We start from the raw sequence: 17,079 nt of genomic DNA on the forward strand, positions 1-17,079 counted from the left end.
TTCTCCTGAATAACCTGAGGGGACCGACCCCAAACCCAGCCAGGGATGCCAAACCCATGGGATACAGAATCCTGGAGCCCAGACCTGCTCCTGGAGGAACCCCTCTGCTCGGTCTCACCTCAGAGCAGCTGAAGCACCACGGCTGATTATTATTATTTTATTCTGTCTAGAAAAAAATCACTTCACCTTAGTGTTTTAATTTCAAAAATGTGACTGCTCCATTTTCAATTAACTGTCCCCGAAAGTATTTTTTACTGAGCTGCTTTGACTGCAAAAATGCAATTTTGCAGAAACACAATTTTGCTTTTTCCTGCTAAAAGGGTAATGATAGGTAAAAACTAGAAAAGATCTGATAGATAAACAATAAATTATCTGAGTTGGAGTCAGATCTGTGTCCAAAAGCTCTTCTAAATGCAAGCATAGCTGAAAAAAAATAAAGAAAATTAATTTAACTTCATTTTCCCTCTAAAACTCTTCCAGTTGTTAACTCCCTCACTGAAGTCAATCTCATGTAAAATTGTGAACATTGGTATAAAAATATGAGATTAAGGCAGCACAATAAGTAGAAAAGATGCAAATTTATACATCATTTGAGTAAAATATCATCACCTGGAGGAAAAATCAAAAGCAGTTTTGGACTGAAATATCTGCTGGCCTCCTCAGAGGGAACATTTTGCTTCAGACACAAACAAAAGCCAGGGTAAAATATGATCTGTGTGCTTGACTGACTGTGCCCTCTCAGAGCTCCAGTTTGTTGTGTTACAACATCCAAGGAAAATTATTTGAGGGAATGGAACAAAGAAATTAAAAATATTTCCCCCAGACAAAGCCATTGCTAATCCCAGAAACTGCACAGGCAGAATTCTATTGGCAAGAACATCCTGGATGATCTCCCACCATTATTTTACAGCAGCAAGGCTACTGCTCCTTTAAAAGAAGGGAAACCAAAGGGATGATTTCCCCTCTGGACTGCTCCCTGCATTTCCCAGTTCCCAGGTGGGAGATCAGGGAGTTTGTCCTCGGCAGCATCCGAGGTGAGCCCTGCACACCCAGCACTGCCCTGGTGCCCCGTTCATCCCCTGCCTGGCCTTCCCTCACAGCCAAATACTTCAAACATTTGGGAGCCACAACCTCCTTGACCAAGTGGCCACTTGGGGGGAGAGGGGGGAAAGCCCTAGGAAATAAATGGAATTATCACAATCTGCTTAAGGATCTTTGGCTATGGGCTGGTGGCTCCTGGGTGAGGTTACAAGGCCTGGCTGCTCCACAAAGGCTGTGGGCTCTGCTGGCTCTCACATTGAGCAATAAAAGCAATAAAAGGCTCTTTTCCTTTTATTTCCATTTCTTGTCCTTCTTTACCTGGGCTGGGAGCCTGTGCTCATGCTAGTCTCCATAAGTCCCAAGAGCCCCATCAGGAGACAGGCACAAGGCTCCTGTCCCACCTGCAGCTCGGCTCCCTAAATAAATCCGGAGCATCAAAGGGATCCCAGCAGGATGAGGGAACCCCGGAGAGTGCATTTAGTGCAGGCACACACACACAGAGGTGCCAGGCCAGCCCAGCCCTGCACGAACAAACTCCATCCCAAGCCCTGCAGGGTGGCTGACAAACCCTGCAGCGCCCGGAGCTCAGGGCATTGCTCCCAGCTCCTTCACCCCAGTGCCAGGAGGAATTCAAACAGCACAATCCTGCCCCCTGAGCTTGCCCAAGGCAGCTCAGGGCCCAGAGGAAAAAGGCAATCCCCCAAAAACGAGGGTGTGCTGTCCATGTGGGACTGAAGGTCAGAGAACAGTGACCAACTCTAGTTCCACAGTAATGAGCGTCCATAAAACCCACACGGCAGACACAACACCACCAATGTGGGACGTGTTGATACCTGTTAATTACTTTTTTTTTCCACAAGAAAAACCTCCTTCAAAGGCAAGAATAAGATCTGAAGTTCCCCTTTGCTCTGCTGAATGTATCTGGTTTATGCAACCCCTGAGCGTGCAAGAACACAGAGTGGGGGAAAAATGTGCTTTACACAAGTGAGTAAAAGCAGAGAAATCAACTTTGTGTCAGCAGAAAGGCCGAACCTAAAGGCCCACAAGTCTCCTCCTCCCCCAGAAGCAGGAATAAATTAAGTACCCATGCAAAAGGAGAAGCAGCCCCAAGTTTTGGTGACACAACCCACACCCCACATGCCGTGGGATCCCCTTTCCCCATCCAGCACCACTTTTTCTGCTCCCTGCTCCTCCCATTCCCCGGGACCAGCCGCAGAAACCAAAAACCACCCCGTGCCACCACAGCAGCCACGATTCCGGGCTAGAAAACAGAGACCAGCGCCTTTTTTCCAACCACACGGGACAGAGCACCCGAGGCACACGAGCTGCAGGGAGAGGCACCGGCCAAGGACCACGGAGCCGCACTGGGGCAGCCCAACCCGAAATGCCGGGGAACAGGGTGATTTCACCGGGGAACAGGGTGACTTCACCGGGGAGGTTGTTACAGAAGCTGCTGCCGAGCTGAGCTGAGCAGAGAGCTCACTGCGGTCTGCAAACCTGGGCAGAAGGGACCCGGCCACGCTGCACAGGCCGGGAAATGCGGGAAATGAAATGAAATGAGGACGGGTTCGGGGGCTCTGCAGGAAACAAGCCCGGCCGCGCCAGCAGGAAATGCAATCTGAGCCTAAAAATGCCCAAACTCCGGCCCACGCCGGCCCCGAAGGACAGCAGCTCCTCAGACAATGCAGGAATCTCCCTGCAGAAGCCCAAGTACATTTTTTTCCCCCCTCTGGCCTCCATCTCTGCCACAGCCGAACAGCAATCCAAGGGAACGCCATCCATCACCATTCCAGGGCTTGCCACAGGCCAGGGGAGACCTCCAGACCAGCGGGCCTTACAAAGGCTTTTGTTTTGGTTTAATTCCCAGCAACATCTCGGAGTGCAAACGCTGCCCTGCAGTATTTGCAACCCAAATATTGCAGCACTGAGCTAATTTCGGGGAGCTGGCACACACAGGCGACTACTGGAGTAATCAGACCAAAAAAAAAGAAAAAATGAAGGCGAGCTAAATTTAGGAGTAACTATGCGATGCAATATTAATAACGGATTATTTCCCTTCTAAAACAAAATTACATAAATATATATGTATACATGTATACACACATATACACACACACATATATATATATACACACAACTTATATATATATATATATATATATATATAATATTTTTTAAGTTAAGCTGACAATGCTCCTTGGAAGATCCAGCTCTCCATCCCCCCAGGGATGGATCCCACAGTTTTCTGGGTACCAAGAAGAGGTCTAACCCCCCACCCTCCCCGGATAAAGAGCCCCCCACGACCCGCGGGGCGCATCCCCCGCCCGCAGCCACCCCGGGAGGGGGAGCTCGGTGCCCGCCGCGCTGTCCCCGAGCGCTCCCGCGGAGGGCTGGCCCCGTTTCCCCGCAGTGCAGCGCGCACCGCGCGCATCCCCCATCACTCACTTCCTCTTGTACTCGTCGCGCTCCCGCTTGACTTTGGCCAGCACGTTGTAGAGGGCGCGGATCTCGGGGGTGATGGTGTCGATCTGCACCCCGACGCCGTCCGGGTGCACCCAGGACACGCCGGGGCCCTGCACGGTCTCCAGGCCGCCGCCGCCGGTGCGCCGCACCTGGGTGTAGCTCCAGATGGTGCCGGGCAGGCGGCCGTAGTGCGGCGGCGAGGGCAGCGCGCCGTGCCCGGGGCCCGGCGGCGGCAGCAGCGGCGGGGTGCCGCCGTCCGTCTGCACCGCCTGGTCCCGGGAGAAGGTCTTGTAGCGCAGCCGCCGGTCGCGCTCGCTCTGCTGGGCCGCCAGCTGCTTCTCCAGCAGCCGGTTGCGCCGCTCCAGCTCGTGCACCTTGGCCAGGAAGCAGCGGAACCGCACGTTCAGCCCCTTGAGCAGGTGGATGTTGGAGCCCAGGTCGTTCCGCAGCGCCGCCGTCACCGGCGGGCCGCCCGCGGCCGCCGCGGGGCCGCCGCCGCCGGGGCCCAGCGGGCAGGAGGAGGCGGCGGCGGCGGGGGAGAAGGCGCGGGCCATCTCGCCGAAGAGCAGCGAGTTCATGGCGGAAGGGGCGCTGGCGGAGGGGCCGGCGGTGCTGGAGGGGCCGGCGGTGGCGGCGGAGCGGAGCGGAGCGCCCGTGCCGGTGCCGGTGCCGCCGCGGGCTCTGCGGCCGCCGCCGCGCTCGGAGCGCTCTGAGGGCTCTGGGCGGGAGCGCGGGGCGGGGCCGGGGCTCCGCCCACGCCCGGACCACGCCCCTAGTTCCATATATGGTTCTCATCTACATAACCACGCCCCGTATTCATATACCAGGTGTTCATTTACATAACCACGCCCTCATTGCATATCCCTCAGTGTTCGCATAGCCCGCCCCTCATTTCCATAACAATGTTTCTCATTTGCATGGCCCCGCCCCGCGGGGCCGCGGCCGCTCCCAGCGCGGGGCTGGGATGGGGGGGCGGCGATTTTTGGGGAGCCCCGAGGGGCTGGGGTGGGGGGATGGTGATTTTTGGGGAGCCCCGAGGGGCTGGGCTGGGGGGGGCAGTGATTTTTGGGGAGCTCCATGGTCCCAGCGCGGGGCTGGAGTTGGGGGGCGGTGAATTTTGGGGTCCCCGAAGTGACACATTGAGGAGGGGGAATTTTGGGATTTGGGCAGGAATTCTCCCTGTGAGGCCGGGGACCCGGGGAAGCTGCGGCTGCCCCAGACGAGCCCGGGCTGGGAATTGTCCCCAGGAGATCTTGGAGGTCCCTTCCTGTGGGAATGCAGAGCTTCCCTCTGGCTGCCCTGGAACCCCCCTGGACAGAGCCCCAGAGACACTGCCTGTGATCTCTGGCCATGGAAAAGAGTTTTCAATCCTACAGGATCAATTACCAGCTCTCAGTGTTTGATATAAGTAATAATTAAGTGTGGCACGGGTGCAAAAGTAAAATTTTAGGATTCTAGATAAGGGGTCCAAAGGGGACAAGCTGGAGGAAATTGGGTGTGCCTTGTCCTTTTTCTCCTTCTTCATGCCCTCCATGTCTCACTGTGGTGTTGGCATTTTTCTGTTGGTTCAGGCTGGGGACACACTGTCCAACGGAGGTGACAGATATTGGCACGTTCTTGTAAATGCAGCCCAGGGAGTTTCTGGTATTTAATGTTTGTCACATCCCACTGAGGGCAGAGCCCCACACGCTGCCCTGCAGGACAGAGCTGGGCAGGGCAGCAGAACATGTGAGAGATAAACAGAATAAACAACCTGGAAACCAGCACAGACCAATGATGGCTTCTGCTTTGGCAGCGGGGCTGACAGACAGAGAATTTCCACAATTTTGGGATCACCAACACCTCAGATTCCGACACCTTCCCATCCCTGAGCGCTCTGTGACCCCACGATTAGCTCGGCTCAGAATCAATGATCAATTCTGGATTTTGTCCTCCCACAGCAGAGCCCTGCCGAAGCAGCAAATATTGCTGCTATTGGAATAATGAAGTTAAGAGGTGACCGTTTCCCAAGTGCTGCTCCCGGAGCTCTGGCAATCAAGGATGTTGTTAATTGAATGACGGCATCGCTGCCGTGCTCTGCTGGGAAGCCCCGGGGCAGATCCCAGGCAGCTGCTGGAAAGCTGCAGGAATGATCCCAGACAAAACCATGGGCCCTCCCCGCTTGCGTTTATATTTATTTATATTTATATTTATATTTATATTTATATTTATATTTATATTTATATTTATATTTATATTTATATTTATATTTATATTTATATTTATATTTATATTTATATTTATATTTATATTATTTATGTTTATGTTTATGTTTGTCTTTTAGCGCTTGATATTACTTTTATATTTTATATTTATATTTATGTTTATATTTATGTTTATACTTATACTTATACTTATGTTTATACTTATACTTATGTTTATATTATCTTTTAGCTCTCGCTATAGCTTCTATATTTATACTTACAGTTACAGTTATATATAAAACATATTAACTAATACTTCTCTCCAATCTCTATCAACACATATACCTTCAATTAAAACAACACTTACTTATTTTAAATACAATATTTACTTATAAACCTCAAAATACAATTCACAAAACTCCATTATTAAACTTAGACCTTCCTAATATCTCACCAAATAGACTTTTCTGCAACTTAAGAAATTATTCTACCCAAACATTAATAAACACACCAATATTCTATTTATCCTTTCTTCCTACTTTTATAGAATTTTTCTACTAACAACTCTTATATCTGTTGTTTGACTCTACTCACCATCCTCCTGTCTCTAAAACCTTCCTTTTACATACCCAAAACCCTCTGATTTTAAAAAATCCCAGTTATAGTTATGTTCTTGAAGATATATTTCTATGCTTATATTTTTGCATTTATATATAAATATATATCTTATATACATTTAGATTTCTATTTTATATTTTATATTTCTTTTTCTATTTTTTAATAAAAATGGTTTTCTTTTGTATTTGTACTTCTTTATTTCGATACATCATCTATTTATTTTTCTATTTATTTTTTATATTTTATATATCTTTATATGTTTATAATTTTATTTGCATTTATATTTACACGTCTATATTTTACTATATCTTATATATTTATATTTATATTTTAAATATATCTTTATATGTTTATGATTTTATTTGTATTTATATTTACACGTCTATATTTTGCAATATCTTATATGTTCATGTATTTTAATATATCTTTATATGCTTATAATTTTATTTGTATTTATATTTACACGTCTATATTTTGCTATTTCTTATATGATCATATTATATATTTTAATATATCTTTATATGCTTATAATTTTTTTGTATTTATATTTACATGTCTATGTTTTGCTATATCTTATATATTTATATTTGTATATTTTAATATATCTTTATGTTTATAATTTTATTTGTATTTATATTTACACATCTATGATTTGCTATATCTTATATATTTATATTTATATTTTAAATCTATCTTTACATGTTTACAATTTTAGTTTTTGAATGTATATTTCTATTTCTTGAACCCCACTTGTTGAAACTCCAGCAGCGCCTGCAGCCGGGCTCAGCACCGAAACCGGGGCTCCTCGAAGCTGTGTTTGCAGCACCTCCTTGGAAATAAAATAAAAAATTAAAATGAAAACTGGGTGGAGGCGCCTCGCTGGAGGCGACTCAAGGAAACGGCCGCAGGATTCTGCTCTGGCCCAGCACAAAGCTCCCGGGAAACGCAGGAATTGCCCAAAACTGCCCAAAATGAGGGCTGGGTTCGGGGCAGGAGAGGGCTTGGCCAGATTTGGGAAATTCAAGGCCTGGTGGGGTGCTGGGATGAGCTTTAGGGTCCCTTCCAGCACAAACTCTGCTGGATTTTATGGATTTTATGGGTTTTATGGGTTTTATGAGGTTTATGGATTTTATGGATTTTATGGATTTATGGATTTCCAGGGTTTGGGCACCTGGCACCTCGCTGGTGCTGCTGGAAGGAGCCGGATGATTGCAGCACCCCGTGGTCTGTGGGAACCCAAAATGTCCCTCAGACATTTCTGGAGGTTCCGGGCCCAGTTCAGAAGCATTTGAGACCCTGGCACAGCTGGAAACAGCTGTGATTTTGGGTTTGAGCATGGAATGATTTACCAACCTTGCAGGAGGAACAAGAAATCACAAAAGTTTAGATGTTAGAGTAGAAGTAGTCACAAAGTGGAGGGAAGAATTTTTGAGTGCTGTACAGGGGGTTTTGGTTTTGTACATGGGGGTCAGAGGGTTTAAGATGGATTTGGGATCTGGGCCTGCCCTGTCCTTCCTCTTTCTCCTTCCTTACCTCCATGTTCTTGGTGATGTTGGCACTCACAGATTGGTTTAGAGTAGAAAAGCACCATTTAATATAGGTAATAGGCACTGGGGAAAACTGTAACCATGTAACACGTAATGTACCATATAAAAGATAGAAAAGCACCATTTAATATAGGTAATAGGCATTGGGGAAAAGCTGTAAACATGTAACACATAATGTACATATAAAAGATAGAAAAGCACCATTTAATATAGGTAATAGGCATTGGGAAAACTGTAAACATGTAACTCATAATGTACCATATAAAAGACAGCAGCAGCCCTGGGCGGGAGAGAAGCAGCAGTCGGGGTCAGAGAGGATGTCAGGGTGTGTGTGTGCCTCTGCCTGAGCTGTGAGCAAACCACAGCAGCCCGAGGAGAAAATCTTTTAGATAACTTGCAATAAACTGCCTTGAGACCAACAACAGAGACTGCTGAGCCTTTCTTTGGAAGCTCGGGTGGGAGGAGAGACTTTTCCACCACACAAAGCCACCCCTGACCCAGGGTGGTCTTGGACAGTGGTCAGCAGCTGGGAAAATCCAGCTGTGTTTTATTTTAATTTTTTAGCTTTTTTTTTCCCCTTCGGGAAGCAGGAAAGCACCGGGGGGGTGACAAACCAAGCAATGAAGGGTTTGGCTCCTGCCCCGTGATCTTGCAGCTCCCCGGATCCACCAGCACTCATCCCGAGGTCATTAAATCAAATTAATCCTGCTCCTAATGAGCGATGGCCACGGCCACTCCAGGGTCCCGCTGTGCTGTGGGCTGGGGCCTCGCTGAATCCCCTGAATTAATGGCAGGAATTAATTAACCTTGGCAGGGGCGAGGGGAATGCCCACCCTGGGAGCGCCTGCGGGAATTCCTGCCGGGAGAGGGGCAAAGGGAGCCCCGCGGAGCCCTGCCCGGCTGGGACAGGCAGGAGAAGGGGCCGGTTCTGGGAGCAGGGACTCCCCGTGGCCACCCCGGCCATGCCACGATAAGAACAACACACATTTGTTTGTTTGTTTGTTTGATTGATTGATTGATTGATTGATGAGCTGGCTCCCAGCTGCTCCACCCAAACTCTGGCTGGAGCAGGGATTTGGGAATCCAGGCCCTTGAATCTCATTTTGCACTCATTTTCTTTTCCCTTTGGCAGCACCCTGCACTCCCCAGCCTCAGTGACTATTTTCAGGGCTGCTCCCTGCATCGGCTCCGATTTTTAATGTTAATTTTCCTGGTGTTGGTTGCATCCTTTGAGGCTCTGTTCGTCCAGCACTCACGGAAAGTTATTTTTTCCTTGGTAAATTCACCATTTCCCAGTCAAACCGACTGTCCTGGGGTGACTTTATGATGCTTGCATCCCCATTTGTCTGTTTAGCCCAGAAATAAGTTTTACACCTTCAAGACTGGTTCTGAAGCTTTTCAGAAACTGCTGCCCCACATCCTGCTCCGGGTCTGCAGCACAGACAGACAGCAGGACAGAGCTCTCCTTTGCTCTCAGTCAGTTTTAGCTCGCTGAGGCAGAGAAATTCCCTGGAATGTGCTTTTTCTTTTTCTTTGGACCTGCTCAAACCTGCTGTGGACACCCAGAAGAGCTCGAAGCTATAGCCCAGCGGGCAGGGCCCGGAGAGACTGATAAGAGATTGATAAGAGACTGATAAGAGACTGATAAGAGACTGATAAACTACTGAATGAGCCGCACCACAGCCCACCGAGGGCACTTTCTGAGTTTTCCATCTCTTCAGGACAGGGAGAGGTTCTATTGCTGAATATTGTTCTTTTTTTGTGCTGGTGAATGCTTTGCCTGTAAAATAAAAAGGTTTTCTCCACTTTTCTCCAAGGAAATCTTTCCCCAAACCAGCTGGGGGGGGAGGGCTGCTTGAATCTGCTTTCCAGAGGAGCTCCTTTGGAGGTTTTCCCCCAAATTTGCCCTAAACCAGGACACGGACCCGAGCCCACCCCGGGGCTCCCGTTCTGTGCCCCTGGGGCTGATGGCATCACCACGGGGCTGGTTTATTTTTGCACAAACCTCCCTCTAAAACCAGCGAACTCCTCTGGGTCAACACCCACAAATCTCCCCCAGGCCCCCAAAATGCCTTCAGTGACTGCAGGGTCCTGCTGGGCTGGGATTTCCCACGTCAGGTGAGGCTGCAGCTCCTCAGCCCCTTCCCCTCCCTCGGCCGCAGCTGCCTGAAAGCAGAGCCAGACAAAACTAAGGGAAGAAAAAGATTTTTAATTTATTTTTTTATGTATGTTTTTTTATTTATTTATTGAAGGGTCTTCAGGTACATCTCAGGCAGACAAAGCCCCCCAGGGGCTACACCCAAAAATGGACCATGGTTTTTCACTGGTTTTCACATTTTGGTAACTTTGGTTCATTTGCATATTGGGGTTAATCCTCCAATTCCAGCTTCAACTAATGAAGTAATTTACCCCAAGTTTGTTCCCCCCAATTCCGTTTTGTTTGATTTTTTGGGGTCTGAGGCAGTGAGGTGTCCTTGATTGCCAGGCCTGGAGGGGAATTGTTGTGTGTGCCCAAAACGGGAGAGCAGCAGCTGAGCCTGTGTGGAGTTTGGAGCTCTGCACTAAAGACCTGCAAGGTTATTATACAAATTACAAATTGCAAATACAAATAATAAAAAATAGATTAAAGGAATAGATGAAATCCGGAGGCATCAGCTCCACCTCGATGCTGCCGTTGGGCACCCAGAGGGGTCAGGGGGGCACCCGGGGCTGGGGTGGCTCCCCCGGGGCTCTCACCTCGCACCTTTCCTGGCTGACGGTGTTTGAAAGCAGCAAATCTTTAACATTCCACCCCAAAATGGTTGTTTTTCACCACAGACACCGTGATGGGCACCAGCACCAGCGGGGTGGCACCAGTCTCATCTGGGCTGCGTTTTTGGCCAGCATAACCTTGTGGGACTCAGATTCAGTCAAAGAAAGAAACGGAGAGCTTCTAGCCAGACAGAGGCCTGGGAAAGAGCTGGAGAAGAATGTAAATAATTCTTTATCTCTGTTGTTTTTCACATTGTTTATAGTTAAGTTCTATCACTGTTTTTCGAGCACTCTGCACCAATGGGGTGGGTTGTTTTTCACTTCAGGACCAATGGAGTTGGTCCTCACCTGTATAAAAGAGCGGGGTATTTTGAATAAATCAGAGTTTTACTCTCACAGCCCCCTGATCTGGATCTTCTCATTCCCGTCCTGCCTCGACAGCGACAAAGCCTCTCCCAGCCCGGCAGCGCCTTCCCTGCAGCAGCCCCGGGATTGTGCGGGCACGGCAGGACGGGCAGGGCTGGGACAGCGCGGCTCCTCCCGGGTGACTCGGCGCCACCGCAGCACCCGCGGTGCCAGCGGGGCCGGGACGAGCCGCTCCCTGCCCGGGGCCGCTCCCGCCGCGGGGAATCCTCGGCTCGGAGCCGGGATCGCCGCCCGGGCACGCCGCGGGCACGGACGGGTTGGTGGGGCTGCTGCTGGCACTGCGTGGGGGGATGAGTCGCGCTTTCCTGCCTTTAAAGGAGGTTTCTCCTCCCCGAGCCGCCTTTGCTGCCCCGCTCTGTCCCCTCCGTGTCCCGGCGGCTCACGGCGCAGAGGAGCTGCTGCCCAAACCCAGCGCCTTCTCCCGGCGCGGCCGCATTCCTGCACTCCCTAAACCCTCATTTGCCTCATCTGGGGGTTTGTGGGCGTCACAAAGCAGATCCAGCCCGAGCACAGAGGATGCTCCCGCACCGCCCGAGGGCTGCGCCGGAATTTGGGGTGCGCGGGAGGGACCGGCCTCAGCACATCCGCACGCCCTCCCCGCCCGGCCGGGGCTGATCTCCTCCATGGAGAGGCGTAAATATTTTGCAAACAAAGCTGCAGCCCAGGTGCGGCCCCGAGAGGCGGAGGAGACGAAGGCGCCGAGCGGCGCATCCGCGCTCGGGGCACGCCGGAATCTCCGCGGCGACGGCGGCAGCGCTCTCTGCTTCCTTAGGAACCAAACATTTCACCCGCGCTGAGTAGGGCGGCAAATATGCAGCGATGGGCCCGGACAGGCTGCCCAGGTGCGCCCGGACAGGCTGCCCAGGTGCGCCCGGGGCGGGGATCGCTCCGGCGGCAGCTCCGGGACAAGCGCCCTGGGATGCTCCGCGGGCCCCGGGCTGCAATCCCAGAACGCTCAAACTCTTCCTTCTGAAGGCAGCAGGCGGACCCTGGCCTGATTGATTCAGGTGCAGGATGATTCGAAATGAACAGAATAAATGATTTCTTTCTCGTCGTTGCCCCAAACTTTGCTGGGTTGAGCGGCGCCCAAAGGTCCGAGCACTGAGGGGGGTCAAGGTGAACTGGGATTTATTTTTAGCTCTGTCTAAAGCTCTCCTCCAAAAGCCATTAGCCGGTTATTTTCCTTGCTTGCACCGTGGGTTTTTAGCCTGGCAGGTTTTGCAGGACACAGGGAGAAGAAAAGCTTCCCAACGGGAGCTGTGACGGGATCTGGGCATGGATCGGGAATGTGGGGCTGGGACCGCTCCAGCATCCCCCGGCACCTTCCCCTGCGTCCCCTCCTGTCCCTCAGCGGGGACAGCGCGACCTGTCCTGAGGGGGGACAGCGCACCTGGGGCACCCACAGGGACAGTGGGGTCTGTCCTGAGTGGGGAACAGCACAGCTGGGACACCCACAGGGACACCGGGACCTGTCCTGAGTGGGGGACAGCGCACCTGGGGCACCCACAGGGACAGTGGGGTCTGTCCTGAGTGGGGGACAGCGCACCTGGGGCACCCACAGGGACAGTGGGGTCTGTCCTGAGTGGGGGACAGCGCACCTGGGGCACCCACAGGGACAGTGGGGTCTGTCCCGATGGGGGGACAGCACAGCTGAGACACCCACAGGGACAGTGGGGTCTGTCCTGAGTGGGGGACAGCACATCTGGGGCACCCACAGGGACAGTGGGGTCTGTCCCGATGGGGGGACAGCACAGCTGGGACACCCACAGGGACACCGGGACCTGTCCTGATGGGGGACAGCGCACCGGGAGCACCCACAGGGACAGTGGGGTCTGTCCCGATGCGGGGACATCTCACCTGGGGCACCCACAGGGACACGGGACATCTCACCGGGAGCGCTCACAGGGACACCGGGACCTGTCCCGGGAGCGCTCACAGGGACACCGGGACCTGTCCTGAGTGGGGGACAGCACATCTGGGGCACTCACAGGGACACGGGACATCTCACCGGGAGCGCTCACAGGGACACCGGGACCTGTCCCGGGAGCGCTCACAGGGACACCGGGACATCTCACCTGGGGCACCCACAGGGACACGGGGACATCTCACCGGGAGCGCTCAGGTTTCCCCCTGGCCCGGGGATGCCCTGCACGACCCCGCGGTGTCACCGCCGTGAGTCACGGAGCTTTGGAGCGGTTCCCTCCCGCCTCTCCCAACTCCCTGCGCTGTTTCTGCGGGAGCGGAGCTCGGGCGGAGCCCCCGTGGGTGCAGCCCTGGGCTGGGGAGCGCTGAGCTACGGAAAGGTGCTGAGAGCAGCAGAATGCGGCTGCAGAAGGGACCGGGAATGACCCGGTGTGCCACCCTTCGGGGTCTGATGTCACCCGAGCCGGCTGGCTGCCGTCAAACGCTCGGAAGAATTAATTACAGGATGCTGCTGGGTTTGCAGCGCTGCCCTGCTTGCTCATTAAATGGGATTAAAAACAGCGGCCGGGAGAAGCTGCAGGGACGAAACCGCCGAGAAGGGCCCGGGGTGTCCCAAACACGGACACGGGGCTGGGGTGGCCGCCTCCAGCCTGGGACACGCGGGGACAGCGCCCAGAGCCCGGCAGGGCTGGGCAGGGATGCACTCGGGGCTGTCATTCGTGCCCAAGCCCCGGAGGGTTTCCGTGTCCACCGGAGCATCCCCAGCCCTTCCCCTCCCCGATCTCCCGTCTCGGGCTGGGGACAGCCCTGACTCTGCCCAGGGCACGTGCTGAGGGCGACTGAGGTGCTGCTGGCACAACACTTGGGAAAGAACCGGCAGGATTATGATTAATGACAGTAATTACCGGGTTATCATCGTTAGGGCACAGATCTCTCCCTCTGAGGCACTCGAGCCCAAGAGCCCTTTGATGAGGGGGTGGCCCTGGCTGCCCTGCCCTCCCCCAGATCCAAACACCTCCTTTGTCCCTCCTGCAGCCCCTGGCCCGGCCCGAGGCACGGAGAGATGGGGAGCTGGGAGGGGTCAGACCCAACACCCCGCCAAGAGCAGCTAAGACTAAACGTGGTGTTCTTGAGGTTAATTTCTTTTTAAAGCTCAGCCTGTCTCCATATGTCAAAGCTAAACTTAGACCACAAACACCTGAATTTATCCAATTTCTATTTAATATTTGCCGTTTTATATCACACACCTGACCCCCTGCGGAAGGGCTGTAGGGAGCAGCACATTCCCCCTGTGGGCAGGCTGGGGGCGATGGCTCCAGCCCCGGGAGAAGCAGAGCTGGGCTCTCTGACCATTCCCACCTCTGCTGCAGCTCCAGGGACATCTGAGGGTCCCCGAGGGCCTGGGGGGCTGCACCAGCCTTGGCTGGGCTCTCCCACAGCCCCGGCCGTGATTCACCCACAGAGGGTTTGAGTTTCCCAAGGGAAGGCACCAGGCTGAGTCAGGCTGAGGAGTGCCAGCGTGGGGACTCCTTTCCAGAAGAAAAACTCTGATTTTTGGAGCAAGAAATGCCAGGTGAGGTGCCGATGCTCCCAGCAGCATCCAAGCGTGCGGATCAGGGAGCAGGAACGTGTCTGATCCCTCCTGGGCTCTGGCAACAGTGGGATGAGGGAGAAAATCCCTGTGGGACAGGAGGGAGCTTGTAATTCCCACTCCACGTCTGGGACCTGCAGGAACAGGGCCTGGCTGCAGGAACAGCACTGAGCACGGGAGGATCCTGCTCAAGAAAAGCTTAATAAGCACCAGGAAAAGAAAATCTTCCCAGAGGCACATCCAGACCTCCTCACACACCCCAAACCTCCCCATCCCGGGATGGGGCCTTTTGGGGGCGATGCCTGAAGGGCCCCAACCTGCCTGGGCTTGAAACACAGCCCAGGGGCTTCCCCTCCACACATCCTTTGTACCATTTGATTGAGAATTTTACCCAAAAGCATCTTCTCCTGCTGCCACACTCCCCTTGGGGAGAGGAGTGGGATCCCTGCTGATCCCCAGGGTTTGGGTAAAGGGCTGGAGCTGGTTCCTCCCCAGCTGCTGAAGTGAAGTGCTGGGATCAATCCTGCAGAAAAGGCTGCAAACAGGGATTTAACCATTATTTTGTTCCCTCCTGGACACAAGGGATTTACTATTCCTGGAGGTTCAGGTGGCTGCCCCCGGCCTGGGGTGACATCCCTGAAGTGATTTTGTCCTCAATCCACCCGGGACCCTTTTCCAGCCTTCCTGGTGAGCTCAGAGCTTGTTTCTCCCTGGATCCTTGATTCCTCCCACGTGAGCTGTGACACATCCCACGAGTCAAGGCCAATCCCAATTCTCTTACCAGGCAACAGAAACGTGACCCAGGGCTGGCTCCTAAAAAAGCCACCTGGACCTCGGGAGGTCTCCGGGGTGTTTTGGGCTGCTCTCCCCAGAGCAGCTCCGAACCTGCCTGGTCACTCAGGGGTTAATTCGGGAGCCTGGGCTTGGTGGCTCTGTGCTCCTTTGTGTCACTGGGTGCCTGGAGGGTCCCGGAGCTCCCTGGGGTGTGAAGAGATCAGGAACCAGCCCCGAGCTGCAGCGGGGCTGTCCCAAAGGCCAGGAGGGAGCCCTGCAGGATTTACCCTGCAGGATTTCCGTGTTCCAGGCTCCTGCCTGCCAGACCATCATTCCTGCAGAACCTGGAGGAAAAATGTGGGATTCCATCCAGGCCTGGGGGGCAGCAGCCCAGGATGTCCCCAGCACGTCCCTCGAGGCTCCACCATGGTCCTGCCGTGTCCTGGAAGTGCCACAGACACATCCAGGGAGGAAAATCACTTTTCCTCCATTGGAAAAAGTCCAGGGAATCTTTTGTGGCACTGGAACGTTGCAGCTCGCTGTGTTTATGGGCAGCAGCTCCAGCCCTGCGAGTCTGAAAACATTTCTGGGGACTTGCAGGGACAAACCAGGAGAGTTTGGCTGGGAGCTGGTGGGAAGAGGCAGAGAGGAGCAGGGAAGGGCCCTCAGCTGAGCTGCACTTCCAGAAGAGCTGGAGAAGTGTTGGAATCTGATGTGTTGATGATCCCAAAATTGTGGAAAGTCTCTGTCTGTCAGCCCCGCTGCCAAAGCAGAAGCCATAATTGGTCTGTGCTGGTTTCCAGGTTGTTTATTCTGTTTATCTCTCACATGTTCTGCTGCCCTGCCCAGCTCTGTCCTGCAGGGCAGCGTGTGGGGCTCTGCCCTCAGTGGGATGTGACAAACATTAAATACCAGAAACTCCCTGGGCTGCATTTACAAGAACGTGCCAATATCTGTCACCTACGTTGGACAGTGTGTCCCCAGCCTGAACCAACAGAAAAATGCCAACACCACAGTGAGACATGGAGGGCATGAAGAAGGAGGAAAAGGACAAGGCACACCCAATTTCCTCCAGCTTGTCCCCTTTGGACCCCTCATCTAGAATCCTAAAATTTTACTTTTGTACCTGTGCCACACTTAATTATTACTTATATAAAACACTCAGAGCTGGTAATTGATCCTGTGAGATTGAAAACTCTTTTCCATGGCCAGAGATCACAGGCAGTGTCTCTGGGGGCTCTGTCCAGGGGGTTCCTGACCCCTGCCAGGGTCCCGGGGCAGCCAGAGGGAAGCTCTGCATTCCCACAGGAAGGGAATTACCGGGGGAGGAGGCAGCAGGACAAGGAAAGCATCGTGGAATACCTGGTCAGGCTTCTGTGTCACCTGCAGCAGGTGGGGGGAGCAGCAGGTCCCTGCTCTCCCCAGATTTAATTAATCCCCACATTAATTAAATGCTGGAGCCCAACCCAGCACAGGGATGTCAGAAATTTGGGGAGCTCCTGCCCACAGTCAGGTTCAAAGCAATCCCACAGCTCATCCAGGCTCTCCTGCATCACAAAGAACTTCTTTTCCCCAAATAATATCTTTGGCAAATAAATTAGTTTTTTTGCAGAGGGTGTTGACTCTCTGTTGTTCAGCTCATGGTTCAGTTCATCACTTTGAGTAATTTCATCCATTTTGAGGCATCTTCCCTCAGCTTTCTCATTCCTAATTTAAGTAACAAACTCCCCAAAATCTTTGCTGACTTCCCAGCCCCAGCCCG

The 17,079-nt window shown here is 52.5% G+C and overlaps 1 protein-coding gene across 2 annotated transcripts in view; it reads right to left on the reverse strand.

Annotated features, from left to right (window-relative positions):
* The window catches only part of IFFO2 (intermediate filament family orphan 2), a 54,337-nt gene extending 50,155 nt beyond the window's left edge, over positions 1-4,182 (reverse strand). The window contains exon 1 of one of the 2 annotated variants that reach the window (XM_021533790.4): positions 3,487-4,182. In XM_021533790.4, coding sequence (XP_021389465.1) covers positions 3,487-4,082 — 596 coding nt within the window. In that variant the 5' untranslated portion in view covers positions 4,083-4,182. The remainder of the gene's footprint in view (positions 1-3,486) is intronic. The other variant, XM_085559024.1, reaches the window with a different exon arrangement.
* Between the last annotated feature and the right edge of the window lie 12,897 nt (positions 4,183-17,079).

The sequence above is a fragment of the Lonchura striata genome, chromosome 21 (genome assembly GCF_050655825.1).
Source record: "Lonchura striata isolate lonStrDom1 chromosome 21, ASM5065582v1, whole genome shotgun sequence".
In the NCBI taxonomy this organism is placed as follows: Eukaryota; Metazoa; Chordata; class Aves; order Passeriformes; family Estrildidae; genus Lonchura; species Lonchura striata.